Below are 15,217 nucleotides of genomic sequence, written 5' to 3'. Positions count from 1 at the left end.
AGATGAAGAAACTAAGGCACAGAGAAGTTAGGTAAATTGCCTAAGATCTCATCGTTTGACAGTGGTAGAGGCAGGATGTGAACCCAAACAGTTTGATTCCAGAGCTCATGCTTACTATACTGTCTCTCATAAATTCCTGGACGGCAGCAACTGGGTCTTATTCTTGTTTGTACACCCATCCCCAGAGCACCTCAAATATTTGTGGAATGAATTAAAATTTATAATTTTCTCCTAGTCATCCAAGAAAAAGTTCTTCATAAGTAATGTAGGTTTTCAGTCAGTAATTACAGAACTGAATCTAGAAAGGGTCTTTCATAAACATGGAAAAGACTAAAATTAAATTTCTAATAATAAATTCAAAGAGCTCTGAAGAATTTTACCATGCAGAAAGGGCTAATAAGGTTTTTTAGGTAGCCAAGTAACTGTAGTGAACTGAGGAACATAAAGTCCCTACAAAGGAATCAACACACCCTAAGAGAAGAGACTAAATGTCATAATTTGTCTCCAATAACTACATACTAAATTAATCCTATCCATTTAAATCTGAAATTGAGAGCACAGTGTTTTGAAGGCAAAAGCATAAAGACAGAGTATTTAAACAAAAATTTAATCCTAAAAGCCAAATCTGTCAAGAGTAATCAATGAAAATAAATAAAGCCTTATTACTCAAAGTATCAGCTATGTTTTAGAAACAACAAAAGTCTAACCAATTCTCTATTAGAAAAGTATTGGTCATTGCCTGTGAAACAACTAAAAGTACTTAAATTTTAGTGATTTATACAGAAATTTAAGTAATTAAAATTTATATATAACTTTTTATAAATCATATATTACATATATGTTCCACAAGTGGATAATTACATTTAGTTAGGGAAACAGTAATAAAACCATTGGGTAGAAGTTGTGTTGAGAGGAATGGGACAGTTGATGCATGTTGTTACCTTCAGTTTCTCCCATTCTACCAATCTATGTCACATACCTGGGCCATCCCACATACCACTGTTCAGCTTGGACAAGTCCACTATCCCTCATCCAAAGTCCTTGAAACTAAACCAAATGTCTTTAAGAATCCAAAATTTTTCTGATTTTAGGAAGGTGCATTTTACCCAACACTGCAGCAGGAACTGGGCAGCACCCTGTAATCAAAAGCCTTAATATTTCTGCATCAAATGCAAAAATATTCATATTAAATGGGATAAACAAAGACTATAAATAGCCTCACATCAGTTCAGGTCAGATTCATAAGTCTAAAAAAAATTCTGTTTTCTGAGCTTTTCAGATTTTTAAATTGTGGAAAAAGGATTACAGACTTATACTATTACATTGCATTCAACCTGGCTTATTCTCTGCTTGAGAACTGACAACGGCTCCCTTAACCGCCATATTCAGATACAACATTAATTTCCAGACTAGTCTGCAATTGGCAACATTACTAGAAATCATCTAGTCAAACTCCTTACTTCATTGCTTAGGAAACTAAAGCCCAAAGAGATAAAATGTCTTGCCTGGGGATAACACAGTTAAGTACTGATAGAGATGAAACTACAACACACACAACTCTGTCTCCCAGATCTTCTTTCTCTTTCTCTGTCTGTCTGTCTGTCTGTCTGTTTGTGTGCGTGTGTGTCTCTCTCTGGATTTGAAGTGCTTTTTTTAAGGCTTTTCAAAATAAGAAATAATTGGCCAGGTGCGGTGGCTCATGCCTGTAATCCCAGCACTTTGAGAGGCCGAGGTGGGTGGATCACGAGGTCAAGAGATCAAAACCAACATGGTAAAACCCCGTCTCTACTAAAAATATAAAAATTAGCTGGGCGTGGTGGTGCACACCTGTAATCCCAGCTACTAGGGAGGCTGAGGCAGGAGAATTGCTTGAACCTGGGAGGTGGAGGTTGCAGTGAGCGAAGATTGCGCCACTGCACTCCAGCCTGGCAACAAAGCAAGACTCTGTCGGAGAAAAAAAAAAAAAAAAAGAAATAATTACATACAAACACAAAGTTGCAAAAACACTACAGAGTCCTACATACCCTTCACTCAATGGTGAAATCGTGTAATAGCTATAGAACACTAAAACCAAAAAATTGATATTGATAGATTGTTAACTACAACCTTATTCCATTTTCAGCATCTTTTAACCTGCGTTTATTCTTTGTGTAGGTGTACAGAGTTCTTTACAACTGTATTAGTCTCTTCTCACATTGCTATAAGGACATACCCAAGACTGGGTAATCATAAAGAGGCTTAATTGATTCACAGTTCCACATGGCTGGGGAGGCCTCAGGAAACTTACAATCATGGCCAAAAGCACCTCTTCACAGGGCAGCAGAAGAGAGAATGAGTGCCAGTAGGGGAAATGCCAGATGTTTATAAAACCATCAGATCTCATGAGAACTCACTCACTATCATGAGAACAGCCCCAATGATTAAATTATCTCCCACCAGTTCCCTCCCATGACACATGGGAATTATGGGGATTGCAATTCAAGATGAGATTTAGGTGGGGACATTCTGACCCTGGCCCCTCCCAAATCTCATGTGCTCACATTTCAAAATGCAATCATGCCCTTCCAACAGTCCCCCAAAGTCTTAACTCATTCCAGCATTAACCTAAAACTCCAAGTCCAAAGTTTCATGTGAGACAAGGCAAGTTTCTTCTGCCTATAAGCCTATAAAATCAAAAGCAAGTGAGTTACTACCTAGACACATCTCTCTGGGGCCACAGGCACTGGGTAAATACATCTGTTCCAAATGGTATAAATTGGTCAAAACAAAGGGGCTACAGGCCCCATGCAAGTCCAGAATCCAATAGGGCAGTCATTAAACCTTAAAGTTCTAAAATGATCTCCTTTGATTCCATGTCTCACATTCATGTCACGCTGACACAAGAGGTGGGCTCCCACAGTCTTGGGAAACTCTGCCCCTGTGGCTTTGCAAGGAACAGCCCCTCTCCTGGCTGCTTTCACAGCTGGCATTGAGTGTCTGAGGCTTTTCCAGGCACATGGTGTAAGCTGTAGGTGGATCTACCATTCTGGGGTCTGAAGGACGTTGGCTCTCTTTTCACAGCTCCACTAGGCACTACCCCAGTGGGAACTCTGTGTGGGGGTTCCAACCCTACATTTCCCTTCTGCACTGCCCTAATAGAGGTTCTCCATGAGGGCTCCACCCCTGCAGCAGACTTTTGCCTAGATATCCAGGAATTTTCATGCATTCTCTGAAATCTAGGCAGAGATTTCCAAACCTCAATTATTATCTTCTACACACCGCAAGCTCAACACCACATGGAAGCTGCCAAGGCTTGGGGCTTGCACCCTCTGAAGCAACAGCCTGAGCTGTACCTTGGCCCCTTTTAGCCATGGCTGAAGCTGCTGAGATGCAGGGCACCAAGTCCAGAGGCTGCATACAGCAGGGGGGACTGGACCTGGCCCAGGAAACCATTTTTCTCTCTCAGGCCTCCAGGCCTATGAGGGGAGGAGCTGCCAAGAAGGTCTCTGACATATCCTGAAGACATTTTCCCCATTGTCTTGGCAATTAGCATTTGGCTCCTCACTAGTTATGCAAATTTCTGCAGCCTGCTTGAATTTCTCCTCAGAAAATGAGATTTTCTTTTCTATTGCAACATCAGGGTTGCAAATTTTCTAAACTTTTATGTTCTGTCACCTCTTGAATGCTTTGCTGCTTAAAAATTTCTTCCACTAGATACCCTAAATCATCTCTCTCAAGTTCAAAGTTCCACAGATCTCTAGGGCAAGGGCAAAAAGCCACCAGTCTCTTTGCTAAAGCATAGCAAGAATGACCTTTACTCCAGTTCCCAAAAAGTTTCTCATTTCCATCTAAGACAACCTCAGCCTGGATTTCATTGTCCATATCACTATCGGCATTTTGTCAAAGCCATTCAACAAGTCTCTAGGAAGTTCCAAACTTTCACACGTCTTATTCTGAGCTCTCCAAGCCGTTCCAACCTCTGCCTGTTACCCAGCTGCAAAGTCGCTTCCATGTTTTCAGGTATCTTTACAGCAACACCCCACTCTCTGTGGTACCAACTTACAGTATTAGTCTGTTCTCACATTGCTCTATGGAGATGCCCCAAACTGGGTAACTTACAAAGAAAAGAGATTTATTGATCCAGAGTTCCGCATCATGCAGAAGGCACCTCTTCACAGGGCGCCAGGAGAGAGAATGAGTGCCAGCAGGGGAAATGCCAGATGCTTATAAAACCATCAGCTTTTGTGAGAAGTCATTCACTATCATGAAAACAGCCTGGGGGAAATTGCCCCCATGATTTGATTACCCACCCACTGAGTCCCTCCCATATGGGGATTATGGGGATTACAATTCAAGAGGAGATTTGGGTGGGGACACAGCCAAACCATATCAGCAACTTTATCCCATGTATAAATTCACGCACCCACCACCACAAGACTCCCAACTGTTCTACCACAATATTCCTCTTTGTATTTACACTCCTCCCTATTCCCCACATTGTCCCAGACTCCAGAAAACACTTACTGTTCTCCATCTCCAGTTCTGTCATTTTGAAAATGATATAAATGTTATATAAATGGAATCAGACAATATATAAACTTTTGAGATAGACATTTTAAAAAATTGGATAAAATTTACATAAAATTTACCATCTTAACCATTTTTAAGTGTACAGCTCAGTAGCATTAAGTATATTCACAGTGCTGTACAAGCAATCTCCAGAACTTCTTATCTTGCAAAACTGAAATCCTATTACTACTAAATAACTCTCCATTTCCCCCTTCTTCCAGTCCCTGGAGACCAGTCTGTTTCTACACACAGTTTCTCTAAATGTGACTATTCTAGACACTTTATATAAGTGGAATCATACAGTATTTGTCCTTTTGGGACTGGCTTATTTTACCTAGCATAATGCCCTCCATATTTCACTTAGCATAATGTCCTCCAGGTTCATCCATATTATGACACATGTGCAACTTCAAACACATGGGCTCAAACAATCTTCCCACTTTAGCCTCTAGAGCAGCTGTCTAGCTAATTTATTTTTAGGAGCCACCATGTCTAGTTAATTTATCTTTTTATAGAGATGAGATCTCACTATGTTGCCCAAGCTGGTCTCAGACTCCTGGCCTCAAGTGATCCTCCCACCTCAGCTTCCCAAAGTGTTGGGATTACAGGCATGAGCCACTGTGCCTGCACCCTCCTTCTTTTTTAAGGCTGAATAATATTCCATGGTAATATATACCACATTTTGTTAATCCATTCAACCATCAATGGACAACTGGGTTGCTTCTACCTCTTGGCTACTGTGAATACTGCTGCTATGAACATGGGTATACAAGTATCTCTTTGAGACACCACTTTCAATTCTTTTGGAAACAGACCCAGAAGCAGAATTGTTGGATCATATGGTAATTCTATTTTTAATTTTTTGATGAATGAGATCGACTTTTTTCACTCAGAATAATTCCTCTGAGATTCACCCAAGTTGTTGTGTGTATCAATGGTTCATTTCTTTTTATTGTTGCGCAGCATTTCATTGTTCTGTATGTACCACAGTTTGTTCAACCACTCACTAGGACATTTGGGCTGTTTCCAGTTGGGAAATAATTAAAGACAAAATTAAAACAGTATAACAAACAGTATATATGTAGAGGATAAATTAAAGAAAGGAAAACTTTGAATGTAAGGGAAAGAATGTTGAGGAATCAATTCACAATGACCAACTACGAAATTCCAACATGAGAGAGAAAATGGTGGGAACTATGATACTGAAGAAATAACACATAAAATCATCCCAAAATAAAGGATATAGGATTAAGTTAAGAAGGTCCTCATTGTTCACTCCAAAAACCAACAAGGTGAAATTTTGGAACATCATTCTAAAGAAAGGATTTTTCCTCTAGAAAGAACACAGTCCTATCCAAGCTGTGGAATGAAAATGGCATCAATACAAGAAACTTAACTGCAAAGGAGAAATATATATATGCAGAATTTTCTACCTACAATTCTATAGGTTATGGCAGCCTATTACAAATAAAGCTGCCACAAACATTTGTATATAGGTTTTGGTATGGACATAAGTTTTTATTTCTCTGGGATAAATGCTCAGGAGTCTGATTGCTGGGCTATATGGTAAGTGTATGTTTAAACTGATTGATCAATCAAGCGATTGACTAATTGAGACAGGGTCTGACTCTGTCACCCACACTGAAGTGCAGTGGCACAATCACGGCTCACTGTAGCCTCTAACTTCTGTGCTCAAGTGATCCTCTTACCTCAACCTCCCAAGTAGCTGGGACCACAGGCATGCACCACCACACCCAACTAATTTTTTTATATATTTTGTAGAGACAGCATTTTGCCACATTGCCCAGGCTGGTCTTGAACTCCTGGACTCAAGTGATCTGCCTGCCTCAGCTTCCCAAAGTGCTGGGATTACAGGTGTGAGCCACTGTGCCCAGTCGTATGTTTAATTTTATAAGAAATTGCTACGCTGTTTTCCAGAGGGGCCGAACCATTTTACATTCCCATCAGCAATGTATGAGAAATCTAGTTTCTCTGCATTGTTACAAGAATTACATATTATATTTTTTATTTTAGCCATTCTAATTGGTACATAGTAGTATCCCATTGTTGGTAGAAGAGCTGAGGCAGGACTGGCTTGTCTGTCATAATGTAAAAGAGTCTTGGAAGATGTCCAGGGTCTAAAACCCCTCGTGGCCTTTGGAACACCAAGCTCCGTGCCAAAGGGTGGAAGGCTGCACTGCTGCACCACAAATCTAAGCCCAGGGCATAAAACCCCTTGTGGCTTGGATGGAACCCAGGGCTCAGGGCATAAAACCCCTCATAGCCTCTGGAATGTGCACAGACTTGTTGGTTCCTTGCTTCTTTCTTGTAAACATGTCCTCCATTATCTCAAGCAGCATATTCTATATGCGTCAAAGGAAATGCTACACCATCACAGCTACACTTAATGCACCACTACCTTTCTATCCCCACGTCCCCATGCCCTCACCTGTTAACCCTCATGTCCTCACCACCTGCTTCTTTGTTTGTTCACCAATAAATAGGGTGGGCTCCCAGAGCTTGGGGCTTTTGCAGCCTCCAATCTAGCACTGGCCCCCTGAACCCACTTCATGCACTCTTAACTTGTCTTTTCTCATTCCTTTGACCCCACCGGACTTTGTAGCCCCCACAGCCTGGTGTTGGGCCTGATCACCCCAACATCCCATCATGATTTTAATTTGCATTTCCCAAATGGCTAGTAATGTTGAACATCTTTTCATATGCTTACTTGCTATCTTTATAGGTTTTTCTTTTAGCCCATTTTCTTTTCTTTCTTCTTCTTCTCTTTTTGTTTATTAAGTGACAAAGTCTTGCTCTGTTGCCGAGGCTAGAGTGCAGTGGTACAATCATAGTTCACTGCAGACTTGAAGTCAAAGTCTTGGGTTCAAGGAAGCCTCCTGCCTCTGTTTCCCTAGTAGCTGGGATTACAGGCATCAACCACCACACAAGCTTTTTTCCCCATTTTCTAATTGTATTGTTTGCTTTCTTGAGTTTAGAGTTTGTTTGTTTTTTTTTTTTTGGTTTGTTTGTTTTTTGTGATGGAGTATCACTCTGTCGCCCAGGCTGGAGTGCAGTGCCATGATCTCACTGCAACCTCCACCTCCCAGATTCAAGTGATTCTCCTGCCTAAGCCTCCAGAGTAGATGGGACTACAGGCGCCCACCACCACACCTGGCTAATTTTTGTATTTTTAGTAGAGACAGGGTTTCACCATGTTAGCCAGGCTGGACTCAAACTCCTGGCCTCAGGTGATCCACCTGCCTCGGCCTCCCAAAGTTTTGGGATTACAGGCGTGAGTCACCACACCCGGCCTCTTGAGTTGAGAGAGTTCTTTACAGAATCTGGATACAAGTCCTTCTTTGAATATGTGATTTGCAAATATTTTCTACCAGTCTATGGCTAAACTTTTCACCCTCTTTACAGGGTCTTTCACAGAGCTAAGTATCAAACTTTTTTCTTTTTTTCTCGAGATGGAGTCTCAGTCTGTCGCCCAGGCTGGCTTGCAGTGGCATGATCTCAGTTCACTGCAACCTCAGCCTCCTAAGTTCAAGCGATTCTCCTGCCTCAGCCTCCTGACTAGCTGGGATTACAGGTGCACACCACCACACCCAGCTAATTTTTATATTTTTAGTAGAGACAGGGTTTCACCATGTTGGTCAGGCCAGTATCGAACTCTTGACCTTGTGATCTGCCTGCCTCGGCCTCCCAAAGTGCTGGAATTACAGGTGTGAACCACCACGCCCGGCCAGTCTTGAACTTTTATGGAGTCCAATTATTGTTTTCTTTTACGAATTGAGTTTTTGGTGTCATGTCTAAAAACTGCTTACCTAGCCCTAGGTCCTGAAGATGTGTTTTCTTTTTTTTTTTTTTTTTTGAGACTGAGTCTTGCTCTGTCACCCAGGCTGGAGTGCAGTGGCACAGACTCGGCTCGCTGCAACCTCCGCCTCCTGGGCTCAAGCGATTCTCGTCTCAAACTCCTGATCTAAGGTGATCCACCCACCTTAGCCTCCCAAAGTGCTGGGAATACAGGCGTCAGCCACCCCACCCAGCTGTGATATTATCCTATGTTTTCTTCTGAAAGTTTTATAGTTTAACATTTCACATTTAAATCCATTTTAAGTGGACATTTATTTCACAAACATTTTACATTGACTTTTAAAAAATATTGTATGAGGTTTAGGTCAAGGTTCATTTTTTTTGCCTATGATGTTCAATTGTTCCAGCCCTATTTTTGGAGAAAGAAGAAAAAAACAAAACAAAACTATCCTCCCTCCATTGAATTGTTTTTGCACTTTTGTTAAAAATCAATTGGGCATATTTGTGTTGATCTATTTCTGGGTCCTCTATTCTGTTCCATCGATCTGTCTGTTCCTCTGCTAATACCACAGTGTTTTGATTGATGCAGCTATATAGTAAGATTTAACAGTAGGTGGAATGATTCCTCACCCATGTTTTCTTTTTCCAACATTTTAGCTATTCTAAAATGTTCTACTTTTTACTATTCTAGCTCTACTCATGCTGCTCACTTTATTGCACTGCTTATCCTTGCTTTTAAGGTCTTCCCCGTACCTAGTAGAGGTATGGCAGCCTGGAGAAGAAAGGCGAAAAAAGAATCATGAAGGAAAAAAATAATATTATACAACTACTACCCTAAAACATTACTCATGTAATTTTCATCCATTCTTCCTTCAATGGAGTCCCAATTTCTCCATGAAAAGTTCTCTACTATTCCAAGCCATCTCTCTATGTAGTAGCTCATTAACCACAAGTCACTTGTTTCCTTCTGTTAGACATTTGTAAATATCTTTTGTGTCAACTCACCAAGGGACAGGGTCCATGTTTTAGACTTCCTTTTTTTTTTCTTTTCTTTTCTTTTTTTTTTGAGGTAGGCTATCACTCCGTTGCCCAGGATGGAGTGCAGTGGCATGACCACAGCTCACTGCAGCCTCGACCTCTTGGGCTTAAGGGATCCTCTCAGCTCAGCCTCCCAAGTAGCTAAGACCACAGGCATGCACCAGCACACCTGGATAATTATTTGTATTTTTTGTAGAGATGGGGTTTCGCCATGTTGCTCAGGTTGGTCTCAAACTCCTGAGCTCAAGCAATATGCCCACTTTGACCTCCCAAAGTTCTGGGATTGCAGGCATGAACCGCCACAGCTGGTCTAGACTTCTTTATATCACTTCGTAAGTTTCAATAAACATTTAGTAAATTAATTGGTGATTATCTAATTATAGATTACAACAGAGAGATCCTAGGAAATCTAGATGAACAAGAGTAAAAATGAGCTAAATGCTCCTCTATTCCTAGTAACAGAATCATTATCTCACCAAACCTCAGGATTTTTAATCTCATTTCTCATTTAGTGTTAAATTAAAGAGTATATGTCACATCTAGGCTGTTTTTCCCTTTTCTTGACAAGATGTCTTAGGTAAAGAGATCAGTGAAGAGCAAATTATAGTGGTTTCCTTTTTTTTTCCTGCTGTTTGCTAACAAAGTCACCATTCATCTAAATTTTAGGGCTGATAGACATGATTCACCCCTAACATACCATGTAGCTTTATTTGAAAAATAAATGGCTCCAGCCTGGGAAACAAAGCAAGACTCTGCCTCAAAAAAATAAAAATAAAAAACAAAAAAATACAGCTGCTTAATCCATGATTTTAGTTATAATTTACAATAATCATTACCTGCTTAACCTCTGGATCAAATGCCTGCTCCTTTGCTGAAATACCTGTGTACAGTGTATACACATATATATACAGATATAGATCCACACCCCAAAAGTTTCTTTATTGGCTGACTATGACTTTAGGCTGTTTAAATAATGTGCAACACATTATCGTAGGTAAATAGAACAAAATTATATGCAGATTAGCTCTCTCTTTTCTTACAAAATATAGCAATTCATACCTACTACGACAACTTTGCAAAAACTTACTTATTCTGTGCCTTTCCAATTTTGTCACTGTACTATAGTACTACAAGGCAGGTTAGGAAACAATTAGGAAAGTTTTAGAACCATTAGTCTCACAAACTTTCATCTAGGGTGCCTCTGGTGGCCTCTGAAGAGATCTTCTCCAAACCCTTATCTGATGTTCTTGCAATTACGTAGATGAACTACAGTTCTCATAATATACACATTAATAAGGCTCTTTTTAGCTCTACCCTTTTCAGTTCTGTGCTTTATTACGGACTACAATACTCACAATGCAATACTATAGCCCCTATCATTGACACTATCATTCCCATCAAACACAAAGAAACCTCCTACTGGATTACCAAAAACTAAGAAACCTGGGCCAGGCGCAGTGGCTCACACCTGTAATTCCAACTCTTTGGGAGGCCGAGGTGGGCAGATCATGAGGTCAAGAGCTCAAGACCATTGTGGCCAACATGGTGAAACTCCTTCTCTACTAAAAATACAAAAATTAGCTGGGTGTGGTGGCGTGTGCCTGCAATCCCAGCTACTTGGGAGGCCGAGGCAGGAGAATCACTTGAACCAGGAAGCCAGAGGTTGCAGTGAGCCGAGATCACGCCACTGCACTCCAGACTGGCAATAGAGCAAGACTCCGTCTCAAAAAAAAAAAAAATTAAGAAATCTCTTAGTTCTCGTGTTATGAGAACTAGGAGTAACCTGAACTCAGAAGTTGTTTATGAGAGTATAAACTGGTACATTCACTTTAGAAAGCATTCTAAAGATAAACATGTGCACATTCAACAATTACACTCCTGTTTTTATATCCTCATGACATGAACACCAAAGGATAGGCAAACATATTTATAACAGCATTTTTCATAATACCAAGAAATGCAACAACCCAAATGTTAATTACAAGATGACTGTGAGGCCCAGCGCAGTGGCTCACGCCTATAATCCCAGCACTTTGGGAGGCTGAGGTGGGCGGATCACGAGGTCAGGAGTTCAAGACTAGCCTGGCCAACATGGTGAAACCCTGTCTCTACTAAAAATACAAAAATTAGCCAGGCATGGTGGCAGGCGCCTGACTAATTTTTGAGAGCTACTTGGGAGGCTGAGGCAGGAGAATCGCTTGAACCTGGGAGGCAAAGTTGCAGTGAGCCAAGACTGTGCCATTGCACTCTAGTCTGGGCAACAAGAGTGAAGCTCTGTCTCAAAATAAATAAATAAACAAATAAAAGATGACTGCGGTAATATTCACACAACAGAATTTCATACACCAGTGAAAATCTAATGAACTACAGTCAAACACATCACACAGATGAATCTCAGAAACCATGAATTTTAAAAAGGAAGTTGCATAAGGCCATATGTAATAAACTACCATATTTGTACACTGCAAAGAAACCAGTAAAATGAAACATTATTATTTAGAAAAATAACAATGTAATTTTATTTATTTCATTTTGAGACAGGGTCTCTTGCCCAAACAGGAGTGCAGTGGCACAATCACGGCTCACAACAGCCTTGACCTCCCAGCTCAAGCAATCGCAATTCTCCCAAGTAGCTGGGACTACAGATGTGCACCCCCACGCCCAACTAATTTATTTTATTTTTTGTAGAGATAGGGTTTTGCTATGCTGCCCAGGCTGGTCTCGAACTCCTGGGCTCAAGCGATCTTTCTACTTTGCCTCCCAAAGTGCTGGGATCACAGACACGAGCCACCACACCAGGACCCATGGTAATTTTGAAAAGGAAAAATGTTTAAAAACAGTTTAGTGGGAGTCAGGAAGATGGACTGAGGAGTACACATTTAGCTTCAACAGGACTGGTAAAGTTATAGTTCTTAAGTTGGGTAATAGTAGGCTTATTCGTTTCATTAAGCTTTAAACATACTTGTGTGTGTATGTGTTTTGAGTGTGTATCATCTAGAATCTCTGGAAAACTAACATTCCAGCTAGTCATAAGGTGATGTTCCTGATAACTAGGAACAATGCCAAGGAATAAAATCACTTTATTATTACTATTTGATAACTTCTGTAGTAAGAAAATGACAGGTGCCTCAAAAAATTAAAGCAAGGGGTGGGTAAGGGAAGTGAATGTGGCTAAAAAAGAGCAACATGAGGAATCCTTATAGTGCTGAAAATGTTCTTTATCTTAACTGTATCAACATAAATACCCTGCTTATGCTATTACACCATCGTTTAAAAAGATGTTACCATTGGGAGAAACAGGGTTAGGTGTATATTAGATATCTTTGTGTTATTTCTTCCAACTGCATGTAAATCTACAACTACTTCAAAATAGAAGTTTACTTTTAAAAAACAACAACAGAAACAGGTCCTTTTAGTCCTGGATTTCTCCACCTTGGCATTATTGACATTTTGCAGCACCTAATTATTTCTTGTGGGTCTGTCCTGGGAATTGAAGGGTAGCATCCCTGGCCTCTATCCACTAAATGCCAGTAATGCTAGTAATGTGCCTCCATTTGTGACAACCGAAAATGTCTCCATACATGCCAAATGTCCCCAGGGTGGGAAAATTGCCCCAGTTGAGAACCAGTGCTCTAGTCATAAAAGCCAAGAAGAGATATGAAAATGTTCCTAATTGAAGAAGATGAAAGAGATAGAACAACTAAATGCAATACTTGATTCTGGACTGAATCCTGTCCTGGAGGGTAAAGAATGCTATAAAGAACATTATTAGGCCAATTGACAAAATTGAAATTAAATGGTAGATTAAATAAAAGTATTGTATCAATATTAAATATACCTAAGTTGGTAACTGTAGTGTACTTATGTAGGAGATTACTGCTATGCTTAGGAAATACATACTGAAGTATTTAGGGGAAAAGGATCATGATGTATGCAATCTACCACCAAACGATTCAGAAAAAAAATATAGAAAGATATATACACGTGAATAGTATATATATGTGTGTTTATGCATTTAATGAATATATTGACATATATAGACATATATATCTACGTAGTAGGTGAATCTGATTAAAGAGTATGCAAGTGTGTTCTTTGAACTGTATTATTTCTGTAACTTCGCTGTACGTTTAAACTAATTACATATCAGAAGTTGTGGGGGTTTTTTAAGCGGAAGAAAAAAAAAACTTTTGGCCGGGCACGGTGGCTCACGCCTGTAATCCCAGCACTCTGGGAGGCCAAGGCCAGTGGATCACGAGGTCAGGAGATCGAGAAACCCCGTCTCTACTAAGAACACAAAAACAAAATTAGCTGGGCATGGTGGCGGGCACCTGTAGTCCCAGCTACTCCAACCTGGGTGACAGAGTGAGACTCCGTCTCAAAACAAACAAACAAACAAAAAACAAAAACAACCAAAAAAAAAAACTTTATAAATCCTAAAGGCAGGTTTCACAGCAGTAGTACAGCATAAGTGATAAATATCCCAAGAAGATAATGACTACTAACGGGACAAATTCCTACTTCAACCCCAAGACATTCGTTGGAAATAAATTATCTACCTTCAGCCTCTCTCTCTCTCTCCTTCTCTACTTTCTGCAGGTGACCCCCTGAACAGTGCGGGACAGAAAATTAATCTAGCCCATTAAAATAAAAAAAAAAATTAAAAAAAACCCATCTCTAGGAAGTGACTCAATAAACATACATCCCCGCTTGATTTCTCCACAAATCGCTGAGGCATCTTCATCCTCAACAATTAAGAAGCAAAATCGCGGAAAGCATACAGTGTTTCAAAGAAAACCACTTATCCACTCAGCTGAGCAATAACGTTAAGTGGACTAGAGAAGAGACAACATAGAATGTCTAGGAGGACTGAGTAAAAAGGAAGGACTAAAAAGAGATAAACCAGGAGCCAGTCTGAGAGAGGTAGAATGCGTGTGCCTGCCAGAAAAAAAGTATTCCAATGAGTGCGAGTGTGTCAGCGGGAGAGGGGTAGCTCACCTGGCTGTGGTAAGCAGAGGGTGCTGAGTGCCCACCAGCTTCCGCACCTGCATAGCGATGTTGCTGAGCTCGTCGCTCAGCAGGCAGCGAAGGCTCATGAAGGACGTGGGGTACCCCACGATCTTCTCCGCCTCTGACACTACCTGATTCCAGTGGGCTGGGGACTTGGAGGACTGACCACGCCAAGAGCCCACCGAGGAGATGGTGTCGAGGCACGGGGACCACCACAGGCGACGCGGGGAACCCGAGGCTCCGAGATAACGGGGCAAGTGCAACAGCAGCTGCCGAAGGTTCATGGTTTGAGTCTGGAAGGGTCTGGGACCTGGGGGTATCCAGAGGTGGCGCGGGAAACAACGCAGGGGCAGAGGAGGAACTTGCAGTAACTAAAAGGAAGTGGCAATTCTTGACCCTCAGAGGAGGGTGGCTTCCTGGAGCAGTGACCAGAAACGAACTTTAACTGCTGCTTTCTGCGGCCCAGTCTGGGCAAACAACAGCCCCAGCTCAGCACTGCCCCCGGCCACCCGGGGTAGAAACCACAGCCGCTGCCTATGTGGAGGACGCCATATTGGAGGCATGGAATGCGGCCTGCCGTAAAGACGGAGGCGGGTTGTTAAGAATGCTGTCTACTTTACGGCGTACCCGATAACGCCCCCGAAGGGGCGGTGCTTTGGAGGTGAACCCGGGAAGGCGAGGCAAGGCTCCTCCCACCCCTCCGCTCTGGGCCAGCGAAGGTCGCAGGTGTTAGGGATCAGTTGTGCGGGGGCGAGTGGTCCTTCTGCACACGGCGTGTGGGCCGAGTCTGGATTCATTAGAGTCC

At 41.4% G+C, this 15,217-nt stretch overlaps 1 protein-coding gene across 1 annotated transcript in view; it reads right to left on the bottom strand.

Annotated features, from left to right (window-relative positions):
- PDSS2 (prenyl (decaprenyl) diphosphate synthase, subunit 2) overlaps window positions 1-14,998 on the bottom strand; it is a 315,612-nt gene extending 300,614 nt beyond the window's left edge. The window contains exon 1 of the mRNA XM_011996258.1: window positions 14,401-14,998. Coding sequence (XP_011851648.1) covers window positions 14,401-14,696 — 296 coding nt within the window. The 5' untranslated portion in view covers window positions 14,697-14,998. The remainder of the gene's footprint in view (window positions 1-14,400) is intronic.
- Window positions 14,999-15,217: the final 219 nt, after the last annotated feature.

This window comes from Mandrillus leucophaeus, unplaced genomic scaffold, assembly GCF_000951045.1.
Source record: "Mandrillus leucophaeus isolate KB7577 unplaced genomic scaffold, Mleu.le_1.0 Scaffold507, whole genome shotgun sequence".
In the NCBI taxonomy this organism is placed as follows: domain Eukaryota; kingdom Metazoa; phylum Chordata; class Mammalia; order Primates; family Cercopithecidae; genus Mandrillus; species Mandrillus leucophaeus.
This window is presented reverse-complemented; position numbering and strand designations above follow the sequence as displayed.